Source organism: Seriola dumerili, unplaced genomic scaffold, assembly GCF_002260705.1.
Source record: "Seriola dumerili isolate Sdu_G_001 unplaced genomic scaffold, Sdu_1.0 BDQW01002262.1, whole genome shotgun sequence".
NCBI classification, from domain to species: domain Eukaryota; kingdom Metazoa; phylum Chordata; class Actinopteri; order Carangiformes; family Carangidae; genus Seriola; species Seriola dumerili.
In genome coordinates this window covers 759,902-774,805 of record NW_019176517.1, presented here as the reverse complement: position 1 = coordinate 774,805, position 14,904 = coordinate 759,902, and the positions used below count along the sequence as shown (strand labels likewise).

Here is a 14,904-nt window from a genome sequence, read left to right as displayed (position 1 = left end):
ATGGTCTACTCATGGTTCTGATAGAAGTTACCGTTTTTCACAAAAAGCAGGCGTTTGAGAGGCTCGCCGAGCCCAAATCACACCCAGATCTGTGTCAGCTCTGTGTCTTCCAGCTAGACACAGGTGTTCGAACCAGCTTGTTAAGAGACTCTTTGATCTCTGTGATGTTTACAAACACAGCCACACACCTACACACACACACACACACACACACACACATACACACAGGGAGAAAGCTGTTCACAAGTTAGTGCTCATGGAGAAAGATTACAGTTCAGACTGGACAGTACAACAGTAAGTGCAGCAGCAGACATATTGAATTTACTTTGAGCTTTTGGTCAACCATCATAGTAGCTCTCCCTTGGACTGCAATACAAATTCAGTAGGTCTCAGGTCTCAGCAGGTGCTACTAAAGCAGTATCCGGGCACACACACACCACCGCCATCACCACTGCCACCCCCACTGCCACCCCCACTACCCCATTTTTATCACTTAAGGTAGGCTAAATAACAGAAACACCTCTGTATAATGTAATATACACTACATCCTCCACAGTGATCAATTGAATCAACAACTGTCTAAAACTATTTTAATAATAAATTGCCAAATGAGTAGGCCTATATTAATAATTATCAGGTGTATGCTCAGCCTCCAAAGTGCCTAACTGCTATGAATTGGTTGATTTTGTTCTTGTTCTCACCAGGTAATTGATATATCTGGTAACCTAAAGATTATTCATTTTATAGTTTTATCATATATTATTATTATCACCCTATGACATGTTTAACCCCTCTCTCCCCATTTTCAAATGTAACGCAGTAACACGTTTACTAAGAAACATTTTAACTGACTTTGTCCTTTTATCTGAGAACATTTTTACACAGTGATTTACATCTACTGATGTCTTTTCACTAATAGTGGTGATGCCGTTGAGGTGTTGACGTGTTGACGTGCTGAGCCTGACATCAGTGTGGCGTACCATCTCAGTTTCTGTTACTGGTAGAGAATATTGCTGCTCTGTCTGAACACTGTTAATATTGCTGTTTTCTTTCTTGCCGTTATCACATAGTCTAACTACCTGCTGTATATTTAAACTTACACTAGTTCTGCTCCAGCACCCAGAGCTCTCTGCTCCTTTTAGCGACTTTCACTAACTCAGCAGTTGCTTACATGCTGTTCAGATGTGCTAGTTACTTTAGCTTAGCAGTTAGCACTAGCTTCTCTCTCTCTCCCTTGCTCGGTGTGTTGTTGTTGTAACTTCACTGTAGAGGACTGTGATATTTACTACATCTTCAGCGATGTCTGCTGTCTTTAGGCACAGCTCGCTAACAGGACTAAAATTTCACTATAATTAATAATGATATTATTAATGTTATTAGCTGTCATTACTATTTTTGTCAGTAGGAGCACTACAGTTGCCATTACAGTACTACTGCTGTTACTGCCGTTACTATCACTATTATTATTTTTGCTATCATTGCACGTTCTTGCTCTTTTCCTGTGCTCTCTCTTGCTCTCTCTCTCTCTATCTATCTCTTCAACCCAACTGGACGAGACAGATGGCCGCCCACCATGGGTGGGTGACTAGAGTCATTTGGTCAACGCCAGTCTCCTCTAAAGTTATTTAGCCAAAGTGAAGTGCCTTAGAGTTTATTTCACACCAACCCGCAAGAGACGCCAGCAGATAACACATCTGCCCATGACTGCCTGAAGATGAACCTACCAGAAATCAAGACTGCCCGAGACAGAAAGTCTCCTGGTAAACTCCACCAGAGCTGAACAGCTGAGACACCGGCAGAATCCTTCACTGTGATAACCGGACACGGCCTCCAGGAGAATCCACCTAGATCCCGTGTCTCCACGGTTACCATGTCAACCAGAGCCACCTGGGTTCCAGCCAAGGGTCTCCAGCTACAGCACAACTCACAGTAGGCCGGTCTTGACCTTCTGCTCATGACTGGGTTGATGACGAAATATAGCAATATTTTATCGACAAATCTCATTCGTAGACGTAGCATCATTAGCTGTATAGCCATAGTGTGTTGGCTACACACTATGCACTAACATATTGTCTCCCACCATTACCAACTCATCACACAGCTCATTTCATCGTTATTTTCATCTTTATGATTATTACACGTTGCATTTACTCTGTAGATAGAGGTTTAGTTAATGAACTTTATTTACACCCAGTTGTTGTCCAGTTGTGTTCTTTTGAAGTAGAGACTAGAGATCCATTGAATCGAGAAGTCATGGCTTCTGATATGAGAAATTTATCAATGAAGTAATTCATTGTTGTCCTCCCAGAGGCCTGGTGCCCCATTTCAACGAGAGCAAATTCTAAATTGTGGTGTTCACACTACATAACAGAAAACTGACATTTTGCTGCTTTAGGAAACAAAACCAAGTTGCCTCCAGGTCGTTCAGTTGACAGCAATGCAATAAGTACTATAAAATTAGACCGAGATTCTTTGCCATTTCTGGTTTCATTTGCTCTTACTTTTCTGACTTAATACAAATTTGATTCTTATAAAAACTCACTGGCAGTTTTTGTAATAATTTGAATCTGAGTAACAGTTTCACTGAAAGAGTTTGGTTATTTGGTATTCATTTTTACAAAATGTAGCTGGATCCATAAAATAATCAAAAATGCCATGTTGCTATTTAAGTTTTAAATTGTACTTCGACCTGGAATTTAACATTTCGAGATAAGACAACAGGAATCCAGAAATAATTATTTTTAAACTACTGCCACTAGCTGTGTAGTGTATTTGTCCATCTTTTGAGATGTGTCAGTTTAAGGTGACAAATACACATTAACAGTCCATCCAGCAGTACCTCTGCAGTATGGATTTGAACTCTGAAGAAGGAGTAGTGGGACTGGATGTCCTGGCTTGAAAAAGTAGCACCTGTATGTTTTACTGAGTATGAATCTCATGCACAGGCTAAATTGACTTCATTTGGCTCTGGGAGTTAAAGAGATTTAAGAAGTTCTGGCCTGAGGACAGCCTGGGAATAAACATGATTGAAAGTGCTGTGAGAAAAGCAGCTGTCCATTGCACCAAATGTAGACTGGCAGCAGTTAATATCTTAAATTAACTATTAAATATTAAAGTTGGCTCCAGCAGCTGATTCTAAGAATAGAGGGAAGAAAGGCGAACCAAAGACAGAAAGCTATATTTAAGCCTGGTGTCTGATCACTGTTTAGGAGAATGGGGTCAGTTCCAGCAGCAGCCATTACCATGTCTCCACTCTCAGTCAGTGCTGGGGAGGGGGAGGGCTTTGGTGGGTAAAGGGGACAGAGGGGTTGTATTTTTGTAAAACACGTGCTCTCCTGCGTGCCTGACAGTGATAAAGTAGAAAGGTCCGAGAGAAGGGCTAGTGTGCCTTTCACACACAACAGAAAGTGAGGCAGACTTTAGCCCTTGGCTGTGATTGAACACAAAGAGAAAAGGACAACGCTGTCAGCATTACAAAAGGTACCTTAAGAAGACAAGCAGACTAGAAGAACATGGGTTTAAAGACTAAAAATGGCCTCACAACAGATGTCAGCTTGGAGAAGTAACACAGGCTGGCTGAAGAGCTGGTACTGCCAAGAAGGCTTGTCCTCAGAGTCTTGAATACTGTTCTGGAGTTTGTAACAAATTTACTGGCCAGAATTTTAGGAAGCCACCCAAATTTCCACCTGATGCTGTCTGGTTTGGTTCTGTTTGGGCCGGTGCTGAGTTTTTGTGTGTCAAAGTTCAGCATCTTTGCAGCCACCACTACCTGTACAGGTAAAAGCTCTTTTAAATGAAAATATCATGTCCCTAATTGGTTGCTTTGCTGGAAATATAAGTGGCTGCATGATTTTCAGTTGTGAGCTCTTTTTAAAAACCTGTGAGCCTAAGGTAATTAACTCACCTGCCGCATTTAAGACCAGTAACATTTAAAACTTTGTTACGAAACATAGTTAAGCAGGATTTTCTTGTATTTATTAGTCACTGATATGTCTTCTGGATCTCAGTCACACCATGACTATATAAATATAAATCACTGCCTGCTAATAAAGAGTTTATAAGTGATCAATCACGGCTAAAAGTAATTAATACGAAAGATCAAAGATCATTTTAATGTAAATCCTTTGCCAACCATTATCATTATTATCAGCTGAGACAGTGGGTCTGGTATTGTTTTCACCTTGTCAGTCTGTGTGTGTTATGTGTGTCATTATGGTAGAATTGGTCCTGGAGTCACCTACTATAAGCAGGAACTACCACAGAGGCATTATTTGTAATAATGTAGTAATGACCACTCAGTACTCATGGGACAGACCACACCCATCTTAAAAGTCAGCCTTCATTTTGATCTCAACTACACACCTGTAAAGTTTTGTGACTGTATCTTGCAGGCTGGGATGCTGTCATGGTGACAAAATCTGTCCACAGATAGACAGACAGAGACATTTGAACACCTGGCAAAATACTCAAAACCACCTCATTGGTAGTTCCTGCTACAGTAGGTGTCTCCATATTTTACAGCGACACACAGACTCACAAGGTGAAAAAAATACCACTAACACTGTCTGAGCTGGTAATGAATTCACTTCCTTTGATGTTTGTCATCTGTTTAATTCTTTATACGACATACTGAAAGACCCGATGGATATGACTAGGTGGGATCAAAAATCTGTAATTAATATAATTATGTGTTACATTGCGACTGTTGTGTTCTAACACTGAGTTTCTGATTAAATTCTTCATCACAGTAAGTTTCTAAAATCCACTTGGGGTTGGACCTGGATCTTCAAAGGTTCATTCATCTTCCTCTACTCCCTCTCAGCCCATCACCCCCTATCTCTGTCCCTCCACCACCTCTCAGACAGGAGTCGTGGGGTGCCTCTGGTGGGGGTGTCAGCGCCTAATGACCCTGCTGGAGGATACAGCAGGGACCTGTTATGAACCAATGACCGTTAGACAGGACACCCAGAGATTTGCCTCCCAAGGACTGCCACTGCTACTCCTGCATGAAGACCAGACCAAGGCCTCCTGCCTCAAAGCCTACATGGTGTGGAGAGCCTACAAAGTATCCGAGGACATCCTCATCCTCTGCTCGTGTTGCCTGCTGCTGGTGGAGGAATTGTCTGTCTTTGGCCCTCACATTGTCCAAGCAAAACCCCTGCAGAGATTCCCAGGAGCCCCATTCAGATTCATCTTCCTCCTGTGTGTAGTTCTACTTGTTATGTGGATGTTCCTGCTCCTGTGTTTACTCACACACTTCCCCAAGTTCCCCTACCAGCAGCTGGGAGGAGCTCTGGGCTACCTGGTTTGGAAAGGACTTTATCAGGGATGGTTCGACTCAAACTGAGCTGGGGCTGTCCTGGTATGCCAGGAGACAGACTTTTTACCTCAACAGACACTGACAAACAGCCTCAATAGTGTTAAACAGAGTAGATGATGTTTTGGGATGACAGTCTGACCTTAAAAGCTCAGGATGTTTTGAAAGGTCAAGAATCTTTCACATTAGGGCTGTGAAGAGAATATAGTTGGATAAAATATTACTGGTAAACACCCTGTATAAGACTACATCCGGAATCTGCCATCTGCCATCATATGAATATGCAGGTTTCTTTCATTACAGGTCAACATCAGTTAAAAACAAAGATTTTAGATTCCCATTTGGACAAAATTACTTCAGGCAGTTATCAGACTTATGTTGCTTTATTTTGCAATCTGAAACAAAATGCATGCACAATAAGAAAAAGAGGACATTTTTGTCAGAGTGGGTGTATTGTTACTTGATGAGAGTGTCATACTAGACTAGTTGTATCTTGTTTGAGAGCCTGGGAGTGTGCCTCAGTAGATGAGGGCTTTCCCGTCTCCTCTGGGCTTCTTAATCTTGTCATAGTTCTTGTTGATGATGTCAAACAGCACAGCCTACAGGGAGAAATAAAGAGTGCGTCCGAAACAGACAACAGCAGAAATGCAGTGTGAAATATAAGGCAGAGTGACTGATAGGGACAGAGAGGTTTAAAGAAAGTAATAAAAGAGCATTACCCAGATTCAGAACTACTGTATAATGGTGTCAAACAGATCCTTTCATCACCACCTGTACCACCTTGTTCATTAACAGTATCAAACACAGCAGGACAATAGCCAGAGGAAGGAGATGGAGCACCAATCAATTTAACATAAGTGCAGCAATTAGTTTAATTGCCCCCTTATTAAGAAGAAATGGGTTCCATTTAGCCACCATGTCTACTGCAGGAACGCAGGTGGAATATTTTACAGATGTGTAGGTAGTTTTATTCAAAATACACTGTTTACCACATAGGTGGTTTCAGTGGCAGTATTTTAATGTATGCAGACCTAAATGTAGTAAATCAGTCTACATCATACTTATCATTATCACTTGTGTTTTGACATATTTTACACAACTGTGTATTTATTTTATCAGATGATTCTCTGTAAATGTCTGTATACAAACAAATTGTTAGCACAGAGACCTCACAGTAAACAACAAAATGTGTGTATCTTACATATGTGTTGCGGATGTCCAAAACCACAAGGCGGAGCTCACAGTACTGATACTGGTCCAGCTCATGGACCAGCTGTCTGTAGTCTCCCTGCAGCACAAAGCACACAAACATTAACACTGAGTTTACAGGCAAAAACATACATGGGCCATGTACTATGTTGTAGAACATAGTGTCTTTTATTTTGCACACAGTCTGCGAGTGGCACGCAACTTATTTTATCTTAATTTATTCTATGAAAATGTACTCTGATCAAGACACAACATGAGATACTGACCACGTGGGCTTGTTTGGCGGCTTTGGCCACAGCATCACCTCTCTCACTGTAATATCTAACAAACCAAGAGGAAAGAGAAATTTCTTGTCATTCAGTTTCAACAGTCCTAAGTATGATATATTGATATATTAAATATTTACAGTTCATCTGTGAGTTCAACTTTTCTTTTTTTAAGAGGAATATTGTGTTATTTCTCCTTTCAAAACTCTCACTTTAAAGTGAAGGGGTTGCTGCATGGTGTACTGGTGCACTGGTCTGTGGTGTCTGATGACCTCAGCAAATTCCTAGCATAACCTGGAAAGAGCTCTAACTGGCCAAAACATGGACAACACCTGTGTGGGTAGATAAGAGAGGGCAGCTGCTTTGGTATGGGCGCTTACTTTGAAATCTGAGTTTGGAATCCCTCTATCTTGGTGCGTGTGTTGGTCAGCAGCTCAAACACTTTCTCCTGTTGGACAAAAGCAAAGCTAAAATTCACCTTGAAGATCAACAATAAATTAGAGAAATGTAAAAACAGCTTTTTAAGAAGATAAGACATCAGCAGTTACTGACCTGTACGGCTACTCCAAAGTTGTTACCGTCTTCTATCTTAGGGATTTGCAGTTGCACCCACATCGACACCTGCCAGAGAAGAACTGTGAATATATATGAAACTCTCACATGAAACATGGCATGTGACATAAAGTCATATGCACTGAAAGGCAGATTCCTAACTCTCACATTTACATTGATCCTCTTTGTATAAAATGAACCAGGAGACAAGAGGCTGACTGACCGTGTTGAGCTTCTCCTTCAGGGTCTGGATCTGAGGCTTGACCTCCTGCAGGAGACTCTCCACTCGCTCATTGATGCAAATGGGACCACAGGGAGGGCCTGGAGGAGAAAACATCCCCAAACATTGCTTCACTTAGTCACAATATGAGAATTCTGGTTCAGTTGTGCTTCACCTGGACTGCTTTCTACGAGGATTTCTTTTCCACTACAGTCCCAGCCCCACAGTTCCAGAGATACCAAACAATGTTCTCAACCATAATAATGCCATAAGCCACAATGTCAGACATAGTACTAAGACCAAGCAGAACCAGTACCGAGCATTCACCTGCATCAGCCTTCATCAAGATATTTTTAGCCCCTTTTACACATAAATCCTGCTATGTTGTCATTAAGAACATTATTAAGAAGACCACTCATAACATATTGCCATCCCAGTGTGATTTTAGATAGCATGTTGTGTTACAGGTCAAAAGGCATAATGGCTCAACATTCGCGTGTTTAACAAGCTGCGTAAAAGGCGCTATTGACTACTCTTATAATGGCAGTCTCTGTGCTGTGTTGCTGTCGATACCTGATTGAAATTTCTCAAAAATATTGTCATTGATCAAGACTTCCAACAATCGATTTGAGACAATCTTCTCTAGGATTTTTTACAACTCATTGGTTACAGTAGGAATCATTTTTTTTCAATATTAATGGTTAAGGAATAACTTGAAAAGACCTGAGATTGATATTTACACAGACTGTCTTTATAAAAACTTAAACCATGTTTGTGGAATAACTACATTATACAGAACAACTTCATTATATAGAAAAAACTACAATCAATATATTATTAGAATTGTTTGCATAGTGCAATCATAGATTAATGAAATAATGCTTTGAAAAACACATTTTTCCACCAATAAAAATTTTTCCACACCAACCTTTGTGTAACATATTAGCTTCATCTCACAATGATCAGGTTCTGCAGAAAACTGTCATCACACAACTTCAACTGGGAGGACATTGTGAAAGTGACAGGTGACGTGTCGTAGTGTTTGACAACCACCACACTGGATGATTTCAGTCACTTCAATCAGTAGTTTGCTTTATTACTTTACACATTTACCTGCATCTTCCTCCTCTTTATTGCTGTCCTTGTCTTTCTTTCCCTCCTTTGCCTCTTTCTGCAATAGAGGAACAGAAAAGTTTCCACGGCCTCTTAGACAGTTCACCCACATGTTTTATTTTCTTTGGCTGGCTCAATAAAGATGTCAAAAAGTTGGATTTTGTCTTTGCATAAGAAACCTAACCCAGCTGTAGCAGTCCCTGCTCCATCCACACTGAGTTGCTACATGATCCCAGATATTCTTCTAACCCATTTCCCCCCTCACCAAACCCAGGACACTGGAAATCATTCTGTGTTGTATAAAGAACCTACAGGGTGCTGCTGCTCCTTACACAGTTCTTTCAGTGCTAGTCTAGTTACAATTAAGTTCAACAAAAAGAAATAACTTTAATATCATTTAATGCCAAATAAATTTTAAAATTCACAGTAGACGAAGATGTCAATTCAGATCTTTTTTTAAACATCACTCAAAAGGCCCCCTCATTGCCAATCTGTAAAACAGCCTTTGCAAATTGCACAGTGATTGTTGGCAATGGTAACTGGGGACTGATTGATAGCATACTAAATATAGACCAATGGCTGAGAATCCCAGTTGAGAGGCTTAATGCAGTGATCCTGAAAAAAATCAAAGGTTAGGGAAATAAAACATTTATGAAACACATTTTATTTTCATAACCTGGCACTGGTGTTTATTTTCCATTCAACCTCTTAAAATTTCTGGGGGTGTTTTCTTAATTTGGCAATTAACTGTAAACAAATTACAGCCCTGGAGTTAATTATGCTGACTCTAAGAAACAAATAAAAGTTATAACACTCCAGTGCTTTAATTGGACTTCTTCAAACCAATATACTGGAGCAATTTCAGAGAAAACAGGCTAAAACCTAGTGAGTGTGGGACCTACCTCCTCCTTCTTCTTGCGATTGGCCTCCTCTTTAGCTGGGTCAGGCATTGGGATGTCCAGTGGAGCCTTCAAGGACGCCATGTCCTCACAGCTGAAAGATGTCTGGCAGCAAACACAAGTCATAAATGTCCTGATGCAGGGGAAGGATTTATCATAACAGGGTCATTCTTAATTTGCCTCAGGACCCCAAGTTAACCCTGAAAAGATCCCGTCAACACCCTTGTCCCCATTTTGCCTCATAAAAACACAGATATACCTTCAGCAACATCTGCAGCTCTTCCATTTTCTGAGGGAAAAACTTTGAAACCAGTTCTTCTGCCTGTTGTAAAAAAAATTATTATTATTATGGAACATAATTCGGATCAATGTGAAAAGATTAATTTTGTGAAATATTTTTAACTACTGGATAAATTACCTCTTTGGTGAGCTTCTGGCAGAAGTCATCCACCTGCAGTGAAGAGATGAAATGATTTCTTATGAGCGCCAGTTGGAAAGTCTTGTTCACACAACTACACAGGCCGTGTAGCAGCTACACACCTGACAACGACCTGTAGGATTTTTGCTGTTTGTCTGGTTGTCAAACTCACTCTTACCTGGACACTAGCTCACCTGTTAGCGTCACTGCCAGGTGTTTGAAAGGAATATGGCTTTAAAATGTTCAATGGAAATCATGCTAGCAGACACTGGTCCTTACCTGTTTCTTCGATCCGAGGTGAATATCCAGAGAAGCCATTTCGTGTCTGTACATGAACAGTAATTTATCGTTGTATAAAGTTTATAACAGCGTTTTACCCTTAACTTTAGCAGTGATAAACAATAACAAGCTATATATCTTTGGAATTCAAGGCCGAGCACGACACGAAAAAACTGCTCAGTTACTCAGCATCAAAAGCGAAAATGAAAGTAAAGCGCATTTTCAAACTGTTCCGTACTTTCCCACTCTAATAGCGAAGGATCCTGTTGTATTGTGGGGCTTGTAGTTGTTTTTTCATTTCCCGTAGCAAGAGCCACTGATGGGAAATATTCTGACTAGCCTCAAAGCATCAATTGCAATAATGTATATGAAAAGAATATCTTGATTTTGATTGAGTAGCACAACTGTATTATAAATTAACATTTTGTAAGAATTTGAAAAATCAGTCTTATCCCGCAAGTGATCACATAACAGCATCTGTACCTCTGTAAGTTCTGACTGTGTCCACCCGATAGCGCTGCTGTTCTAAGTGAAGGAAACTGTCCTCTGGCAAACTACAGGATGTACAGTAGGCAATGATTAATAGCACCTGAGTAAACCTGTGAAGTTATGTGCCATTTGATTTTTGTGTGCGTTTTTAAAGAAAAATCATTTAATCATATTTATATTGCAGTGGGTATGAACCAACTTTCCTTCATGACACAAATGACACAATATTTGAAAATATTTTTAAAAATGGTGATAGAGCTTTTTTCTGCCCACACATTTAAATAACAAAAAGACACAGTCCAAACAGCCTAGTGAAAGCAAAATAAAGATAAATCTCCACTGGTGTCCTCACTCAACATCAGAACAGCACAACTTTAGCATACTATTGTTTACTATAAAACTAAGGACTAAGGCCCTTCACCCAGTATTTCAGGGATCTGCTGTCATACGTCAGCATACATGTGATGACATGTGGACTCTTTGATCAGGAACTGTGTGGACACAGCCAGGATAAAGCCTAAAACAAATACAGGATCCTGAGTGGACAGAAGAGGCAGTTGTTTCCTTTTAAACCCTGTTGTATAAAGCCTATTAACATATGTCTGAACATCCGTAGTCTTCAGCACCACAGTAATACATCACTTGTCAGGCATGCGGTATCATTCGAGGTTGGACCTAAAGGGCAAAAGCCGGATTTGTTTACAGCATGAGCATGATTAGTTATTGATTCTGTGATTTGATTGAGTGAGTTATTAAAACTCTGCTGTGTGTTATTCGGTTCAGGGAGTTTGTTGAGAAGTACTGAGGACGAAGGTCATCTATCTGAAGAAAAGTGGGGGAGGGAGGGGTGGAGGGAGATAGAGAGAAAATACCTTCAGGATTTGTGAACAAGTAAATTGTGTCATTGTACATTGGGTCCATGTGTGGGTCTAATGATTTGATCACAACCTTCCACTGTTACAGGCTGACCATATTAACTGAAAAACAACAGTACAGTATGCACATTGATATGCAGTGATGGAACATAAAGTACTGTATTGTACTATAATTAGTTCTTTATTTCACTGCTATTATTACTGGATTTACATGTGGTCACCATGTACTAAAAATCAAATGATAAAGCTGGAATTGTACAGTAGTGAAACAGTAGAGCCTCTAAAGCCCCCCAGAATTATTATCTTGGTTGTTTTTTGCTTGCTAAATGGACAACAACTTGTGTGCACAAATTATTATGATGTGTGCAAGAAAACAATTGTGTTACTTTTAAAATTTAAGTACACACTGGTGGCAATAATCTACTTTGACTGAAATAGAATTTTGAATGCAGGACTTTTACTTGCCATAGAGTAATTGTACATTGTGGTATTTTGTCTTTTACTTGAGTGAAGGATCTGAGAACTTCTTCCACCACTGCTGATATGTATAGTTTCATGTCTAGATGTTTTAAAGAGTGACATTTACATTTTGACACTATCATTTCAACATGGCTCACAGTTCTTCTACTGTCGTTTCACTTTCCGAAACACAGTAAGGAAGCTTCATTGACATTTATTGCTGAGAGTTAAATGACTACAGAAAGCAACTCTCTGACTTTTTTTAGATATCAGTTGCTTACATCATTAATGTCATTTATCACATTACATTGTGTTTCTAACTGTATGATACTCCTAGCACGCTTTTTGGTGTACCTGATATAGTTCTATTCAAATATAATCAGATAGAACCTGTAGATTTTGATGATGGTGAGCCCTTACAAACAGTGTGAATGCTGCCAGATTAAGGTGTAAAGTGTGGTGGAGGAACAAACAGCATCAGAAAAGCAGTTTTTTTCCAGAGCTTTTCTTTTTACTTGTGCCCACAAAAGGTTTCAAAAAGGTACAAAAATTGTTAATAGTATCACAAACATGTAGCAGGCTGGTATACAACAAAAGCAGCTTTGCAGGCACAGCAACCACAGAGAACCTGACCCTGACACTAATGCTACTTTCTCACCTGGTATATATGCGTAGAGTCTCTACCAGCTCAATATCAAATATAATAACATCAATATTTACATACAGTACATGCAATACAAATGACTATTGCCTAATACAGGATAAATAGAATACATAATAAACTTGACAAATACCAAACAAACCAAACCAAAAACTCTCTACACCCTCCCCTCTGTCCTCTCTGACCTGGTCCAGCCTAAGCCCTGTGGCTGAAGTCTTGAAAAACTACATGAAAAACACCCCCCCAGAAGTAGACCTCAAAGAGAGAGTGCACAACATACTTCCTTTACTGGTCTGTTTGTCCAACTTTATACAGTCAATGTGTATGTGTGTGTTTTTTCACCTTGTGTGAAGTGAGGGCGATGCTTCCCAGCTCCCTAACAAAACCATACAGTTGAAATTTGAAGATGATGTCTGTTCACTGAAAATTTTAAACTAATTTGCATTTAACAGTTCAGTGGCTTGATTGATCAACAGATCATTACTGTAAAAGGAAAATAATGATGTTGATTTTTTTTTCAGAAATATGTTTTCTTTCTCTGACATTCATATGAGTTGAACAATGAGATCAGTGAGATCATTAATGCATTACAGGTTACAGTCAGCACACACAACAACACTGAAGTCATGCCAATGTTCACCATCACAGTATTGCAGTTTATATTTAGATTTCTTTAGACTGTGGTTGTTGGCCTTTAAAAAGGGGGAAACACTTAGGATGAGACTTTAAATAGCAACAGATGGGTGATCACCCATTGTGATCTTTCATTGACAAATAATATTCAGGCTTCTGTTACTTCTGTGCATATTGCTGCATTTCTGAATGTCACCTTCCATAACCATAGACTGCAGTCATGGCCTTTTAGCATGTAGGCATTCAGAGAGAGTGTGTGTGTGTGTGTGTGTGTGTGTGTGTGTGTGTGTGTGTGTGTGTGTGTGTGTGTGTGTGTGTGTGTGTGTGTGTGTATGTGTGTGTCTGTGTCTGTGTCTGTGTGTGTCTGTGTCTGTGTTATCCATGTGCACTGAGAGTCTCTTTGGTTGACTATCAGAGACCATGAGATAGGAGGGCTTAAGTTTAGCCAGCATGCAGTGTAGGACTGTTGTATCTCTCACTATCTCCTATCTACAGTACAGTCTCCTGTCCAACTCCCACCCCTTTACTTCCCCTCTCTCTGTGTGTATGTGTGTGTGTGTGTGTGTGTGTGTATGTGTGTGTGTGTGTGTGTGTGTGTGTGTGTGTGTGTGTAAGAGACCCCTCCCCCAGTTACCAGAGGGAAACATTAACAGGAAATTCACTATTTAAAAAACAGATGCAGACAGACTTGATTGCTCTGTACTTTTAGAGGGTGACTCCTCCTTCTGGCTCAACTCTGAAACTCCAGCTATTTCACTCAAGCAAAATGCTTATCAGTTATCAGTGTTGTAAAAGTGATCATTACAACAATATTCTCCTGGAATAATAGAACTATAAACCCTCAGTGGGTAGCACTGCAGGCTCCGCCTTAATCCAAACCCAATGCTAACCCCGACCCAAAGAGGGAACTGTTGGAAATTTGAGCTCCAATAGTCAAAAATTATGACAGTCTCTAATTAAATATTTTGTTGGCTTTTTCAAGTCTTGATTCTTGAATATTGCCTTTTGTTGTTATATAGAGTAGACTGAGTGGAGCCAAGCCATTTCACTTGCACTCTGCCTCTTGAAACCTTTGTTTTGGTAACTTTATTGAAAACAATAATAAAATAATATTAAATAATAAAGTCAAATACAGTAACATAAATACATCCACGAGAAAGGAAGGATTATAATTGGTGAAATGATACATAAGACAAATCAACATTAAACACAATTAAGGGTAATGCAGAGAGCCCTTTACTTTTCAGCACAGTAAAGGGCCAAACAACCGATTTTTATAAATTATGTTTAGTGTATTTGTCATGAGGAACACAGCTCAGCTTGTGAAAACAGCTGTCTTTTGTGGCTCTGGTGGGAAATTTCTAAAGATGTCACCAGGGTCATCTCAGATTGGCCTAAAACACCCAAACTTAGGTTAAATAAATTATTATATTGTTGTATAAATTAGTTAACAGAAATGGCATTTTTTCATGTTCTCATCCAGCTGTATTCGGAGGGGCTGATGTGACACCCGG

At 39.8% G+C, this 14,904-nt stretch overlaps 2 protein-coding genes across 2 annotated transcripts; one reads left to right on the top strand and one right to left on the bottom strand.

Moving 5' to 3' along the window:
• Positions 1-3,373: 3,373 nt before the first annotated feature.
• On the top strand, positions 3,374-5,601 carry fitm1 (fat storage inducing transmembrane protein 1). The gene is given in 5 exon segments (XM_022769136.1): positions 3,374-3,753; positions 3,756-3,777; positions 4,749-4,859; positions 4,861-5,330; positions 5,333-5,601. Coding segments are annotated over 5 exon segments (930 nt in total). The 5' UTR covers positions 3,374-3,512; the 3' UTR covers positions 5,419-5,601.
• An 83-nt stretch (positions 5,602-5,684) lies between these two features.
• Positions 5,685-10,491, bottom strand: psme1 (proteasome activator subunit 1). The gene is made up of 11 exons (XM_022769137.1): positions 10,274-10,491; positions 9,995-10,027; positions 9,836-9,898; positions 9,580-9,681; positions 8,678-8,735; positions 7,568-7,665; positions 7,345-7,413; positions 7,173-7,240; positions 6,793-6,847; positions 6,519-6,605; positions 5,685-5,916 (listed from the first exon to the last, which is right to left on the bottom strand). Exons 1-11 carry the CDS (start codon positions 10,325-10,327, stop codon positions 5,836-5,838), a joined length of 768 nt encoding a protein of 255 aa, XP_022624858.1. The 5' UTR covers positions 10,328-10,491; the 3' UTR covers positions 5,685-5,835.
• Positions 10,492-14,904: the final 4,413 nt, after the last annotated feature.